The sequence below is a fragment of the Littorina saxatilis genome, linkage group LG6 (assembly GCF_037325665.1).
Source record: "Littorina saxatilis isolate snail1 linkage group LG6, US_GU_Lsax_2.0, whole genome shotgun sequence".
Lineage (NCBI taxonomy): Eukaryota > Metazoa > Mollusca > Gastropoda > Littorinimorpha > Littorinidae > Littorina > Littorina saxatilis.
The window spans coordinates 44,348,048-44,363,310 of NC_090250.1; the positions used below are offsets into that span (position 1 = coordinate 44,348,048).

Consider the following 15,263-nt stretch of genomic DNA (forward strand, 5'->3'; position numbering starts at 1 on the left):
AAGGCCGGACAACTCTGCACACGACTGTGTGACGTCATCGCGTCAGAGCTCATACCAAGTTGTGGTGTGTTGTGTAACCTACAGATAACAAAAAGTTTAATCATGCAGTAAGAGAAATGGAAAGAGAAACAAACAGTTTTTGTTGAGACAGAACAGAACACTTAGGACGGAAAACTTTTTTTCAACAACTTCCAGGGAGAGAATGCAAACACTAAACACTCCCGGTCATGACCTTGACCTTTTGTTTGTTTTCGCATTCAGTTCTTTTCGTACGGCAATTTCAGCTTGTAAAATAAACAAATTTACGAACATTTTCTGATAAATAATGTTTTGAGATACCTTGTATTGAATTATAGTATATACACAAAGAAAAACAAGTCGCGTAAGGCGAAAATACAATATTTAGTCAAGTAGCTGTCGAACTCACAGAATGAAACTGAACGCAATGCCATTTTTCAGCAAGACCGTATACTCGTAGCATCGTCAGTCCACCGCTCATGGCAAAGGCAGTGAAATTGACAAGAAGAGCGGGGTAGTAGTTGCGCTAAGAAGGATAGCACGCTTTTCTGTACCTCTCTTTGTTTTAACTTTCTGAGCGTGTTTTTAATCCAAACATATCATATCTATATGTTTTTGGAATCAGGAACCGACAAGGAATAAGAGGAAAGTGTTTTTAAATTGATTTCGACAATTTAATTTTGATAATATTTTTTATATATTTAATTTTCAGAGCTTGTTTTTAATCCGAATATAACATATTTATATGTTTTTGGAATCAGCAAATGATGGAGAATAAGATAAACGTAAATTTGGATCGTTTTATAAATTTTTATTTTTTTTTACAATTTTCAGATTTTTAATGACCAAAGTCATTAATTAATTTTTAAGCCACCAAGCTGAAATGCAATACCGAAGTCCGGGCTTCGTCGAAAATTACTTGAGCAAAATTTCAACCAATTTGGTTGAAAAATGAGGGCGTGACAGTGCCGCCTCAACTTTCACGAAAAGCCGGATATGACGTCATCAAAGACATTTATCAAAAAAATGAAAAAAACGTATGGGGATTTCATACCCAGGAACTCTCATGTCAAATTTCATAAAGATCGGTCCAGTAGTTTAGTCTGAATCGCTCTACACACACACACAGACACACACACACACACACGCACACACACACACACACACGCACATACACCACGACCCTCGTTTCGATTCCCCCTCTATGTTAAAACATTTAGTCAAAACTTGACTAAATGTAAAAATGAAGCTTAGAAGTCAATTCTTGATTCCCCTAAATAATGAAAACTGCTTTCCCTAAACAATGAATTGTTTACGTAAATAATTCATTGTTTACGTAAATAATGATTTATTTAGAAACATTGCTCATTGTTTATAAACAATGTAATATAAGTCTAAATAATATATTGTTTACGTAAATAAATCATTATTTACGTAAACAATGAATTATTTACGTAAATAATTCATTGTTTACGTAAATAATGATTTATTTAGAAACATTGCTGATTGTTTATAAACAATGTAATATAAGTCTAAATAATATATTGTTTACGTAAATAAATCATTATTTACGTAAACAATGAATTATTTACGTAAACAATGAATTGTTTAGGTAAATAATGAATGGTTTACGTAAATAAAAAATTATTTAGAATTGTTTTACATTGTTTATAAACAATTACTTATTTAGCACATGAGCTTCTAAATAATGATTATTTAGCTAAAACTGGTGAAAAAAACATGAAAAAGTATTCAAATAATTATTTGACAAACGGAATGCCATACGAAGGAGTCTACAGTGTGTGTAAAGAAATTACAAAAGTATTTGTCTCAGTTTTGGCTGTTCCATATCCCTCCCTCTGATTATTATTTCTTTTTGTTCACTCATTTCTTGTACTTTTCAGTATTTCCAAATGTCTTTTCTTTCAAAAAGTCTTTAGTCACTTGCTCAACTAAATTCTGGGATCATTACATTTTCATATATATATTTGTTTGTTTTTAAATTTAGGTGTTTTTGTTTTTGAAGTGGGGAAGCAATAAAGAGGTCGTCGATATCAAAACTGATATCGACGGAAATGTCGTCGATATCACTTTTGCACTGAGCTCAGTTTTGCCCAATTGACCAATGGAAATCCACGTAACATATGAAATAGCAATATTGTGTAAAAAATTCCATCTCACACGGCATTAATACGTAACGTGCGCCTTGAGTCGCCTTGTGTGGTGAGATACGTGCGCAATATAAATCCTCGTAAATCATAAATAAAAATAAAAATAAAATTTTATTAACGAGCCTCCTTTGTCACTATGGTAAATACATGCTCATGCTTAATACCCTTCTTAATTTTTTTGTTATTATTGTTTTTTTGTTGTTGCTGTGGGTTTTTTTAAACTCAATTTGTGTGTGTGCATTTTTTAGACCCAATCTGCTCTGTTCGCGACGCACCAGTTCCGAATGCCGAGGTGACGTGGAACCCCACCCTCACATCACTGGAAGGTGACGTCACCTGTCATCCCAGTCATGTCTGGACAACCAATGACACCAGTGTGAATTGCAGTGCTGATGGTGTTTGGAGAGTAGGGGGAGAGTGTACGCAGAAATACTGGATACATCCAGTGAGTGAGATTTATTTTTCTTTTGACCAGACTTGAGCTGGATGTTTATTGGCAAACCTATAACATGTCAGCTTCTTTCAACCCACAATTTTATTTAATTTCGATCAAGGTAAAAGTAAGAGGGTTGTTTCAAAAGTTTGAGCATCCATATGAAGGGGGTGTCACAATCAAAATGAAGTGGAAGTGCAACGCCAAGGCACTGCATACCCCAGCGAAAGACAAACCTCTCTCTTACTCTCTCTCTCTCTCTCTCTCTCTCTCTCTCTCTCTCTCTCTCTCTCAAACACACACCCACACGAACACACACACACACACACGCGCGCACACACACACACCCCAAGTTACACACGTACACACTCGCTCACAGGCACTCACTCACACACACTTCATACACACAAAACACCCCCCCCATACGCACATATAGACAGACGGACATACACACCTTTACAAACAAACACACATACACACACACATACACTTACGCACACGCACATACACACACCCACCCACTCTCTCTCTCTCTCTTTCTCTCTCTCAGTTTCTCTCTCTTTCTCTCTTATACAGACACACACACACACACACACACACACACACACACACACACACACATGAACTACGCACACACAGACACGCACACACACACACACACTGGGTCCCATACCAAACATAAACGCAATGAATATTTTTTTTTATTTTTTTATATTTTTTAATAAAAAGCCACTAGTGTCACAGAGAACACCCGGGCTGCCAAATGTGGAGGAATGGTCTTATCCCATGTAAAACCCTGGTTGGATTTTGAACAGTTGGCCGAACTGTTTTCACGGAAAGGAGTGTGCCTCCTACTCGTACCCTTTTTACATTAAGTCAAGTATTTACTAAATGTTTTGACGTAGATTGGGAATCGAGACGAGGGTGATGGTTTATGTGTGTGTGTGTGTGTGTGTGTGTGTGTGTGTGTGTGTGTGTGTGTGTGTGTGTGTGTGTGTGTGTGTGTGTGTGTGTGTGTGTGTGTGAATATAGAATAGAATAGAATAGAATAATGTTTATTGTCATGAACCAGTAAAGTTATTGACACAACAAACAACAAATAATGCATTATACAATGCTAAAACAATCCGTAACAAATTTGCCAAGACGAACTTGAACTTCGTCTTCTAAAAATAAGTTACTTGGATTTTTGTTAGCATATCTCATATTGATATGTGAAGCATCTTCTTTAAATTCATCCCTTAATTTAACATATTTATTGCATTTATCTAGAAAATGTATTTCATCTTCTATGACATTGCATTCAATACAAAGACGATTTTCTTTAGGGATATTCTGATGTCTTCCACTTTCAATTTTTAAACAAGGTGTGCTAGTCCTTAATCTGCTTAACATCTTTCTGTGTTTATTATTCTTAATTTGTATTAAGTATGACTGCATTTCGTAAGATTTACTGATCATAGAATAAAACTTAAGTCTGGAATATGTATCTGATTTTTCTTTTGTCCAGTATCTTATATATTCCTCTTGTTGTTTTTTGTCAATGGCAAACTTTAATTTGTGTACATTTAATGTAGATTGGTTATGCCAAACTTGACTAAAACCTAAGTTACAAAGAGATTGTCTAACAAATTGTAGCCATGGCGTTTCTGTCGGATGGTGCAACATTGAGTCATATATTTGATGTATATACGAATCTTGTTTGGAGTCTAGAATATACGCCCAAAATGCTATTGTTTGTGATAACATTTTTAATCCTAAAGGGAACCTTCCTAATTCCCCCAGTACAGGTATCCACATAGCTTTTCTATGAACTCCAAGAAGGAATCGACAAAATTTGATATAAACAAATTCATGAGGATTTTTGCTAGATAAACATGATCCAAAGAAATGATCAGTATTTGTTTGTTTTATTTTATTATTAAACGTAAACGGATACCAAATTTCAAAATGTGTGTGTGTGTGTGTGCGTGTGCGTGTGCGTGTGTGTGTGTGTGTGCGTGCGTGTGCAAGTGAGTGTGTGCGTGTGCGTGTGTGTGTGTGTGTGTGTGTGTGTGTGTGTGTGTGTGTGTGTGTAATAAAACACATGTTGTAAGCGTATATTTTTACGATAATGTTTTCAAAAATACGGGTACAGCTAGTGACTGATGATTTGATATTGCTTCACGCGACTTGTTTTAAATTAACTTTGGTTTTTGAGAGTAATGAGTGGTATTTCAACAACAGGTTGGGATGAGATATTATCCCCTGCCCCGGACTCCTGGTGTTGGATGGAAGCTGTGTGCCCATGGGACTCCTTTTGCCAATGCTTCGAAGTACGTTTTGTGTTCACGTGTGTGTGTGTGTGTGTGTGTGTGTGTGGCTTCGAAGTACGTTTTGTGTTCACGTGTGTGTGTGTGTGTGTGTGTGTGTGTGTGTGTGTGTGTGTGTGTATGTGTGTGTGAGTTCGCGTAGTTCGTGCGCTAATGCGTTCCGCTGTGTGTGTGTGTGTGTGTGTGTGTGTGTGTGTGTGTGTGTGTGTGAACATGTCCAGAGTATTCATGTCTAATCTACATTATTTTCGGAGTCAATGAATGATAGAGCATACAATTCAATCATTTTTTTAAAATCAGTTCTTGACATTTCAATTCTTATAATATTTTTGAGATGTTTGATGAACAAACTCATTTATTACTTTATAAACTTCCTAGGTGAAATGCAAAATGCCAAAACTTAACTTAGAACACTAGTGTAAATGGGAGTGGCATGATACAACGAATAATGTAACAAAAACGAATAATGTAACAATTGTTACATTATTCGGGGCTAGCCCTTTTTTCAACTTAGAAAAAGTTAGACTTAGATTAGAAAAAGTGTTGAATAGCTCATAATACAGTCTCGGGTTAGGGTTAGCATCCACTCTCAAAAATCACATGTCACTCACATTAGTCCGTGATCTGAACGAAAAAGTGTTATCAAAAAGAATCATCTTTAATTCTGTTGTTTTTAGCAAGTTTAACCTTCCATGTGTTAGGTTTGGGTGTTTCTAGTTATTGTAATGGCAGCCATCATGTACAATTCTGTCAATGAATGATGTCATGCTAGTGCCTGGTATGGTTTTAAAACTGGAATAACTCTGTTACTTTTGTGACTACAATTTCGGTTTAAAGTTATTTTTGATCACAGAAAACCCGCAAATACATGTAAACAAAAGAGAATCAACGTCGTTTTACGTAAATCTTACAAATGACGTCACAGGCTTGACGTCAATACAAATCAAGGGATACGTTCCAAAGCTGTAGAAACGGTTGCCATACAATCGTGTTTAATCATGTATGTTTGGTGTAGTATGCTTTTAATTAAGCGTTGCTGACTATGAATGTAATGTAAATGCTTGTATAACTGTGTTTTAATTTTAAATGTGTCAAGCGCAAAGAGCATAATTGTAAAGTTATGATGTTGCGCTATATAAATGCTCATTTATTATTATTGTTATTATTAATCATCAGATACGTTCGTTTTTCATACGCACATATACTTTGTTGTATGCTAATTTCGAAAAGACAAAGATATTGCCTAAATCTTACAACATTAGATGCTGACCCTCTTCATAGCTTTCATAAACTTGGTCAAAAAATTATTGCAACAGATTTCGCACCCAATTTAAAGCATTATTTCCCATGTCATTTCATCGAAACTTTATATGCCAGTAAAGGCCGTTCATTTGACCATCTGGATCACCTTTCGGATTACATATTACGTTTACATGTATCACGTGACCGCCGCTCATTTAAGGATACCCTCAAAACCGACTGGACAAAAATGAAAGGGCCCAATTAAAAATCGACAAAAAATCACAATAGACAAAGGCTTTGAAACGTTTACATACAAGAAGAAAGCCATATCAATTATCTACCCAGAAAAGGTTGTTTTGTTTGGCTAGCGTGCGTATTGCGTGTGCTATGCTATACCCACCCTTTATTTTGTGAAAACAAGTTTTCATTGAAATTCCAAACTTTGGGCATGTACCTCTAACCAAGCGGTTGCTTTAAAGAAGTGGCGATTCTGTGGAAACGCTTTGGTCAGACTTTCAAAATTCTTCATACTTTTAGTCACAATTGATGTATGAACGTGTGACAGCACAAGATTCCTTTATCAGTGTTTTGTAGGGACTTAAATAAAACTGAAAAAGAACGGAACATTTAGATTTTCTTTTTTTCATTACATGCCACAAACATTACGTCATTTGCACAATGCCGACATGGCATTGACTTTATTTTTTGCGATGAGTAAACACTTCAAACATATGCCGTTAGTTTGCTTCAGACTTTGTACACCAAAAATGCATTGTGAGCAAAATTATGTGTCTTTTAGAAAGTAACCCCCTTTTTCTAAGTCGAGCATTTTTGCAGACAGTGACCCTCTTTGGAGACACATTTTGTTATGAAAGCTGCCATTAGAAGTTCTTTTGAGGACTGTTTAGGATAGCAGGGATACACTACTTCACAAAGCAGCTTAGCATATGGAGGATTCCCAAATGATAACAATTCACCTATGTCACGGTTTCAGTGACACGAGTGGGAAAGGAACTCTTTGTGGGGCGCCTTGCCCAAATTGCAATGTGCTGGTTGCTGCATTGCGGAAAAGTTTTGTGGACGAGCACGAAATGCACGAGGATTTTGCCGGCGTAAAATCCGTGCGGGAAAATGGGGTGATTTTTCGCTCACTGTTAAAATCACGTGTTCCTAGCATGCTATACCTGCGTATGGTAGGCGACCAGTGATTGGTCAGGGAGATCACTTGTTCTGGGACAGGCGATTGCTGATTGGTCAGGGAGATCACATGGTCTTTCTTCCCAGTCCTTCTGTCTTTCTTTTCCTACACATGCTTTTGCAGACGGAGGTCTGGGTTTCCGTGACTAAGATTTGGAGGATTCCAACGCGTTGCAAGACTGGTTTAGGTCGACCAACAGGCTTCTGGCGTCAGTGCAGAACGCAGAAGGCTTAGGACGGAGGGATTTGGCTACATATTTTCGCTGACGAGCGGGAGCCAAATATTCAAGCGGTTTGCTTGGGAGAGCTACGTTTTACAAGCTGTTGAGGTAATTAGCCGTTACTTTACGCTGGTGACCGGTCAATGTCTGTGAAATGTAAACTCTGTTTTGTTTCTCCATGATAGCATATAACTTGCTCATTATAACGCTAAATTGTAATCTGTATATGGTTCTTGCAGATATGGAGAGGAAGAAAAAATGTCTTGAGTTGTTATTAAAAGTCTGTTCTTGCAGGTACCACGTGCTCGCTGAAGGGGGAAGTTAGATATGTTTAAAGGTGGAAACAGGGGGGATTGTTGGCATGGTCACTGCACCAACTACTCTGTTTCAGCTTGCTGGAGACTTGCTGGAGGTTTGCTACCCGGTTGCTACCCGGTTGCCACCTGGTTGCTACCTGGTTGCTGGAGACGTGTTACACTTTGGCTACACGTTGGCTGGAGACGGGCTACACTTTGGCTACACTCTTACTGGACGGGGGTTGCTGTTATTTGCTGTACGGTTGCTGTTCTACGGCTGTTGCGGGTGTTGCTGCGAAAACGTTGGCTGGAGACGGGCTACACTTTGGCTACACTCTTACTGGACGGGGGTTGCTGTTATTTGCTGTACGGTTGCTGTTCTACGGCTGTTGCTGGTGTTGCTGCGACTTTCACCTGTATGCACCACTGCGTTTCATCGAATGGTCCCTGGCTACACCGAGAGTTGAGTGCACCCATGCCTAAACGCTCCCCCCCCCCCCACCTTGTCATCTTTCTAACCCTTTATGACGAACTTTGAGTTGTGACAACGTGGAGTGTTAACGCCTGAACAGGGTAAGACTTTTTACAGAGCAGCTAAGTGTTTTCTAACTTTACACGGTTCAGCGTGTCCTTATTATTTCATAAACTTTAACTGGCTTTTGTCGTAAAAACACGTTTGGCTTCACGAGAAGAGGAAGGTGGAGAGTTAGTACTACATAAACAGACGTCTAGAACTTATACTTTAGTTGATTCTAACTTTTTTGTGTGACTGCGAGAGTGGATCGTGGTGTGGTTAGTCAGTTAGCAGTAATTGGCCGTTTTAGGTCATTCATTTGACTTTAAAACGTGACAACCTATTTGGTCCACTCAGATCACGGACTACATGGCAAGCACGCTTTTTGAAGAATCAGTGACGCCACTCGCACACATGCACAAACAGATAGACACACGCAGTTATATTCTGATTCTACCCCCCTCCCCCTCCACCCCCACCCCCTCTTTCTCTCTCCCCTCGTTCTCTCTCTCCGGGCTAACCATCATAACACCGCATCAGAACGCCCGCTTCGTACACCCAGGTCCGCAGCCAATCAGATACCCACTTTGGGCACACACCTTTGCTGTCAAACGTTTTTCACGAATTCCCTGCAAATCCGAATAATCCTTAACAAAACACAGTAGGCAAACCTATTACAGCACTATTTTGGAAATATAAATTCGGTTTCGAGCTTGTACCAATTTAATGAAAGAAACAAGATTAAGACTGTTGCGTTGTGGTAGCCTTCGTACTACATTCCATAAATATTCTGTTGTTAAAATGGGTAACAATTGTTACATTATTCGTTTTTGTTACATTATTCGTTGTATCAGTGGCATCCCTCGGACGCAGAAGAAGAGTAAGTCACAGGACAGTCTTTACTTTTGCACGTCTAATAGTTAAAACCACAGGAGCTTGCATCAAAGCGCCGGTCGATTGAAGTATTTTAATCCTTTGCAGGGGCGGAGCAGTTAAGCCCGAGGGGGGGGGGGGGTGTTACAACCTGGGGTCCAGGGGTCGGTAGAGAGGGGGTACCGTGGCAACGCCCCGTTGTGGGGTCTGGGGGGCAAAGCCCCCCTGAAGCTGAAGAATTTTAGCTATCTTATAAACAATTTGTGGCTTATCCTTGATTTTAAACATGATCAACTGGTGTCGGCAGCCACTCATTATTTCTTAAAGTTAGTATTAAATAATGGCAATTTATCTTCCATGATATCTGCTCCCGACATCATACAGTAGTAAGAAAGACATGTCGCATAGGAGTGGCAGTTAAAACTGTACAAAAATGATACTGATTAAACAGTTAACACTTCCCCCGGCTTTACAGACAGAAAAAGACAACAAAATTCACAAACAGTTTTTTTTTTTTTTTTTTTTTACAGCCGGGGGGGAGGGAGGGGGGGGGGGGGTTCGGAACCCCTGTAACCACCCCGCTAATCCGCCCCTGCTTTTTCCTCCCTGTACTATTACTATCAGTATTCACTAGTAATAGTACAAGAAGGATAAAGGAGTATAATACTTTGATCAACGGGTGGTACAAGCTCTTTTGATTTAAACTAATTTTGCCTGTACGCTATCACCGATTCAGCCTCGTCGTCTTTCATTATAATCATTTTTCCGATTTCCAGGTTGACATTTGGCTTTTACGACGCCAACGGTGATCGTCCGCACGTGGTATCCTTCAAGTTCAACGAAAACAGAACGAATTTTTTCTCCTGGAAGAGTGGTACCTACTACAACCAAGAACAAGTTACCTCCCCTGCCTTCCCCTTGGCACGTTTAGTTCCCTTCTCTCTGGAACTGGTTGCTTCCTCGGAGTATGCTTTTGATGTGAGTTGAATCAGATTTGTAAATGGAAATCAAGTTTTCGAATGCATATAGCATAGTCTTGTAAGTCTGATGTTATTTGATGCTGTTGTCTGATGTTGTTGTCATGTGATATATGTACCAAAAAGAAGTAAAAACATGTTGGAAAAACAAAAAACAAACAAGTCGCGCAAGGCGAAATTAATACATTTTAGTCAAGCTGTCGAGCTCACGGAATGAAACTGAACGCACTGCATTTTTCCACCAAGACAATACAGCTTCGTCAATCGCCGCGAGAAGGAAATCGATCACCTCCCACGTGCAAAACGCAGTGAAATAGACAAGCAAGAATAGCGCGGTAGCGTATTGTGGTAAGGAGAAAAACGTGCTTTTTATATTTAGTCAAGTTTTGACTAAATATTTTAACATCGAGGGGGAATCGAAACGAGGGTCGTGGTGTATGTGTGTCTGTGCGTGTGTGTGTGTGTGTGTGTGTGTGTGTGTAGAGCGATTCAGACTAAACTACTGGACCGATCTTTATGAAATTTGACATGAGAGTTCCTGGGTATGAAATCCCCGAACGTTTTTTTCATTTTTTTGATAAATGTCTTTGATGACGTCATATCCGGCTTTTCGTGAAAGTTGAGGCGGCACTGTCACGCCCTCATTTTTCAACCAAATTGGTTGAAATTTTGGTCAAGTAATCTTCGACGAAGCCCGGACTTCGGTATTGCATTTCAGCTTGGTGGCTTAAAAATTAATTAATGACTTTGGTCATTAAAAATCTGAAAATTGTAAAAAAAAAATAAAAATTTATAAAACGATCCAAATTTACGTTTATCTTATTCTCCATCATTTGCTGATTCCAAAAACATATAAATATGTTATATTCGGATTAGAAAAAAAGCTCTGAAAATTAAATATATAAAAATTATTATCAAAATTAAATAGTCGAAATCAATTTAAAAACACTTTCATCTTATTCCTTGTCGGTTCCTGATTCCAAAAACATATAGATATGATATGTTTGGATTAAAAACACGCTCAGAAAGTTAAAACAAAGAGAGGTACAGAAACGCGTGCTATCCTTCTTAGCGCAACTACTACCCCGCTCTTCTTGTCAATTTCACTGCCTTTGCCATGAGCGGTGGACTGACGATGCTACGAGTATACGGTCTTGCTGAAAAATGGCATTGCGTTCAGTTTCATTCTGTGAGTTCGACAGCTACTTGACTAAATATTGTATTTTCGCCTTACGCGACTTGTCTCTATTGTTGTTAACTTTCTGAGCTTGTTTTAAATACAACATATCATATACATATGTAGCGAACGACGAAGAAGAAGAAGAATATACATATGTTTCTGGAGTCAGGAAATGATAAAGGATAAGATGAAATCGTTTTCGGATCGATTTCTTAAATTCTAATCGTGGTACTAATTAACCTATTTTCGTTAAATTGTGATCACGTCTAAAAAGTAAACATAACCTATGTATTATATTTTCTGATTCAGAATTTGATGAAGAATATGATGTAATCAATTTTGAATCTCTTTGCGAAAATTTGATTTAATGACAACTTTAATGAGCAAACTCATTAACTAATTTGTAAGCCTCCAAGCTGAAATGCAATACCAAAGTCTGGGCTTCGTCGAGGATTACTTGACCAAAATTTGAACCAATTTGGTTGAAAAATGAGGGCGTGACAGTGCCGCCTCAAGTTACACTAAATGCCGGATATGACATCATCGAAGACATTTATTCGAGAAAAGAAATAATGGTCTGGGGATATCATACCCAGAAACTCTCATGTGAAGTTTCATGAAAATCTGTCCAGTAGTTTTCTCGGAACCGATCTATATATACACACACACACACACACACACACACACATGCACCACGGCCCTCGTCTCGATTCCCCGTCTCTATGTTAAAACATTTAGTCATAACTTGACTAAATGTAAAAACAAAGTTTTCGAATACATTTGAAAAAAGGGGTCATGTTCAAGAATAGTTTTCCGAGTTCAAGGAAGCTGTTGCAAAGTATAGTGGTGGTTTTTACATTTAGTCAAGTTTTGACTAAATGTTTTAACATAGAGGGGGGAATCGAGACGAGGGTCGTGGTGTATGTGTGTGTGTGTGTGTGTGTGTCTGTCTCTGTGTGTGTGTAGAGCGATTAAACTACTGGACCGATCTTTATGAAATTTGACATGAGAGTTCCTGGGTATGATATCCTCAGATATCCGGCTTTTCGTGAAAGTTGAGGCGGCACTGTCACGCTCTCATTTTTCAACCAAATTGGTTGAAATTTTGGTCAAGTAATCTCCGACGAAGCCCGGACTTCGGTATTGCATTTCAGCTTTGTGGCTTAAAAATTAATTAATGACTTTGGTCATTAAAAATCTGAAAATTGTAAAAAAAATATTTTTTTATAAAACGATCCAAATTTACGTTCATCTTATTCGCCATCATTTTCTGATTCCAAAAACATATAAATATGTTATATTTGGATTAAAAACAAGCTCTGAAAATTAAAAATATAAAAATTATGATCAAAATTAAATTTTTGAAATCAATTTAAAAACACTTTCATCTTATTCCTTGTCGGTTTCTGATTCCAAAAACATATAGATATGATATGTTTGGATTGAAAACACGCTCAGAAAGTTAAAACGAAGAGAGGTACAGAAAAGCGTGCTAACCTTCTCGGCGCAACTACTACCCCGCTCTTCTTGTCAATTTCACTGCCTTTGCCATGAGCGGTGGATTGACGATGCTACGAGTATACGGTCTTGCTGCGTTGCATTGCGTTCAGTTTCATTCTGTGAGTTCGACAGCTACTTGACTAAATGTTGTATTTTCGCCGAACGCAACTTGTTTTTTTTTGTTTTTTTACCAAACAATGTGGTCGGAGATAATTGGGGCATTGTGTTTTAACTGCAGAACAATTGTGTTAAAAAGCGATAATTCTGACTTATAAATTTGATACATCCTTTTAACATATTTTTTATGTTCAGGGGACATAACTATATACATGGCGGACTTGTTGACGTAGAGAACTAGTTTGAGAAACGAACCTTGACTTTTGCCACACAAGGAAAAAACAAAAGACTGCAACGTTCTCAGAATGTACATTGTCTGTGATTTCATGCTGGTGTCACGTGATCGCATTATCGTTGTCATAGATGGCAGTGGTATTTCTGAACTATAAAGTATACGTGTCCGTCTGACAGTATCTGTGGCTGCTGGCTGAGCACTGCACTGAGCACTTGTTTCAGGAGAAGAACTTTGACGTCAGGAAAAAAAATCAATAACCCACAATTTTTCAAAAAGATATGTAAGCATGTAAACTAATGACATAAGGTCACAATTTTTCTCGCTTCGGTTTTTGTGTGTCAGAGAACTGTTTTTTGTATCCTGTGGTTTTTTTTTTAGATGGAAACTGACTGCCGCCTTTTACGTTTACCTTTACTATTAAGCCCGTTACTAGGCTGTGCATGTGCTAGTATCCTGTGTTTTTCAGATAGAAGCTGACTGCCGCCTTTTACTTTGACTTTGACTTTGCCGCCAGTTACTAGACTGTGCAGGTGCTATAGCGCTAGTATCCTGTGTTTTCCAGATGGAAACTAACTGCCGCCTTTTACTTTGACTTTGACTTTTCCGCCAGTTACTAGGCTGTGCATGTGCTAGTATCCTGTGTTCTCCAGATGGAAACTGACTGCCGCCTTTTTGTACAGGTGTATGTCAATGGAGCTCTGTACCACCATCGTTCAACGCCAGCCAACGTGACGACCAGCGTGACGACCATCGTCAAAATGCGATTCTGGGGAGAGGTGGATGTACACGATCTTGACCTGTGGTGTGAATAGCAAAAAGTCGACACGCTACATTTTCAGGCTGGAGAAGGCTGCCCTCCTTCTCCCCCCACCCCGCCCTTTGTAATCCATCTGTTCTTGGGTCAGTCCTGGAAACATATTCTGGAAAAAAGAATCCCTTATGTGTGGTTAGCAGACATATGCAATTATTTGTTTTAGTCAAGAAGAAACAGTTTATAAAATACAATACGATACGACAACATACGATACGTGCGCAATGCAATGCAGTACAATACAATACAACTTGATAATATGAATGTGGTGTGCAAAGAGAAGGTTGTGTTTCATCCTCATCTCCTCATCCTATACCCGGAAATATGGTCTAATGTCCACAGCCCCTGCCCCTCTCACCACAGGCACACGCACATACGCACATACACACACACACATACACACACACACGCGCGCGCGCACACACACACACGCACACACACACACACACACACACACATACACATACATACACACACGCACGCACGCACACACGCACGCACGCACACACACACACACACACTCACACACACTCACACACACTCACACACACACACATTATGTGTTTTTTTCTAAGGTGTACTCTGTCAACGACACGTCTACCCCTGCATCCATCCTCATTTGTCATTGTCATGGTGAGACATTTATTTCGGCGGACAATCGTTTTCAAAACGTGTTGACGGTCAGTGAAAGAAGTGTTACTTTCATTCAATTGGTTTTGCCCAGTTTGATGTTCCGTACTTCGTGTTTACTCTACAAAGAAGCTTCTGTTCTTCTGCACGCTTTTTTAAAATCCATCGTTGTAAGTCAAGTTTAATGCTTTGTTCAAAGTGGTTTGAACAATGGCATTAACACATTCCTATGAAATGCCACCCCCCCCCCCTCCCATACAACTTTTCGTGATAGTTTTACATAAACTTTTGTCGTAAGCTCCTTCGATTTTATGTTTTTAATCTTATCGGTCGTTGTGGGTCGTATGCTCTTCTTACATGTTGTCGCGGAAATGTACGTCATAGATTTGAATTTCAACTTTTGGAAAAATAAAGTTATCTTTGTCTTGGTCCCGTCTTAATCCTTGCATCTGTTTTCGCCCCCCCCCCCCCCTCTCTCTCTCTCTCTCTCTCTCTCTCTCTCTCTCTCTCTCTCTCTCTCTCTCTCTCTCTCTCTC

The 15,263-nt window shown here is 39.0% G+C and overlaps 1 protein-coding gene across 1 annotated transcript; it reads left to right on the forward strand.

The window, feature by feature from the left end:
• Positions 1–9,634: 9,634 nt before the first annotated feature.
• LOC138969637 (uncharacterized) lies at positions 9,635–14,484 on the forward strand. The gene is made up of 3 exons (XM_070342494.1): positions 9,635–9,660; positions 10,054–10,255; positions 13,967–14,484. The coding sequence occupies exons 1-3, from the start codon at positions 9,635–9,637 to the stop codon at positions 14,096–14,098; spliced, it is 360 nt and encodes a 119-aa protein (XP_070198595.1). The 3' UTR covers positions 14,099–14,484.
• Positions 14,485–15,263: the final 779 nt, after the last annotated feature.

What these genes read in the sequence shown, in the direction of transcription:
- LOC138969637 (XM_070342494.1), top strand. Translation starts at nt 9,635, where the DNA reads ATGATATCTGCTCCCGACATCATACA. An exon ending in TCTGCTCCCGACATCATACA is followed by an intron (nt 9,661 to 10,053) that starts GTAGTAAGAAAG and finishes TCCGATTTCCAG; the next exon opens with GTTGACATTTGGCTTTTACG. An exon ending in CCTCGGAGTATGCTTTTGAT is followed by an intron (nt 10,256 to 13,966) that starts GTGAGTTGAATC and finishes CTTTTTGTACAG; the next exon opens with GTGTATGTCAATGGAGCTCT.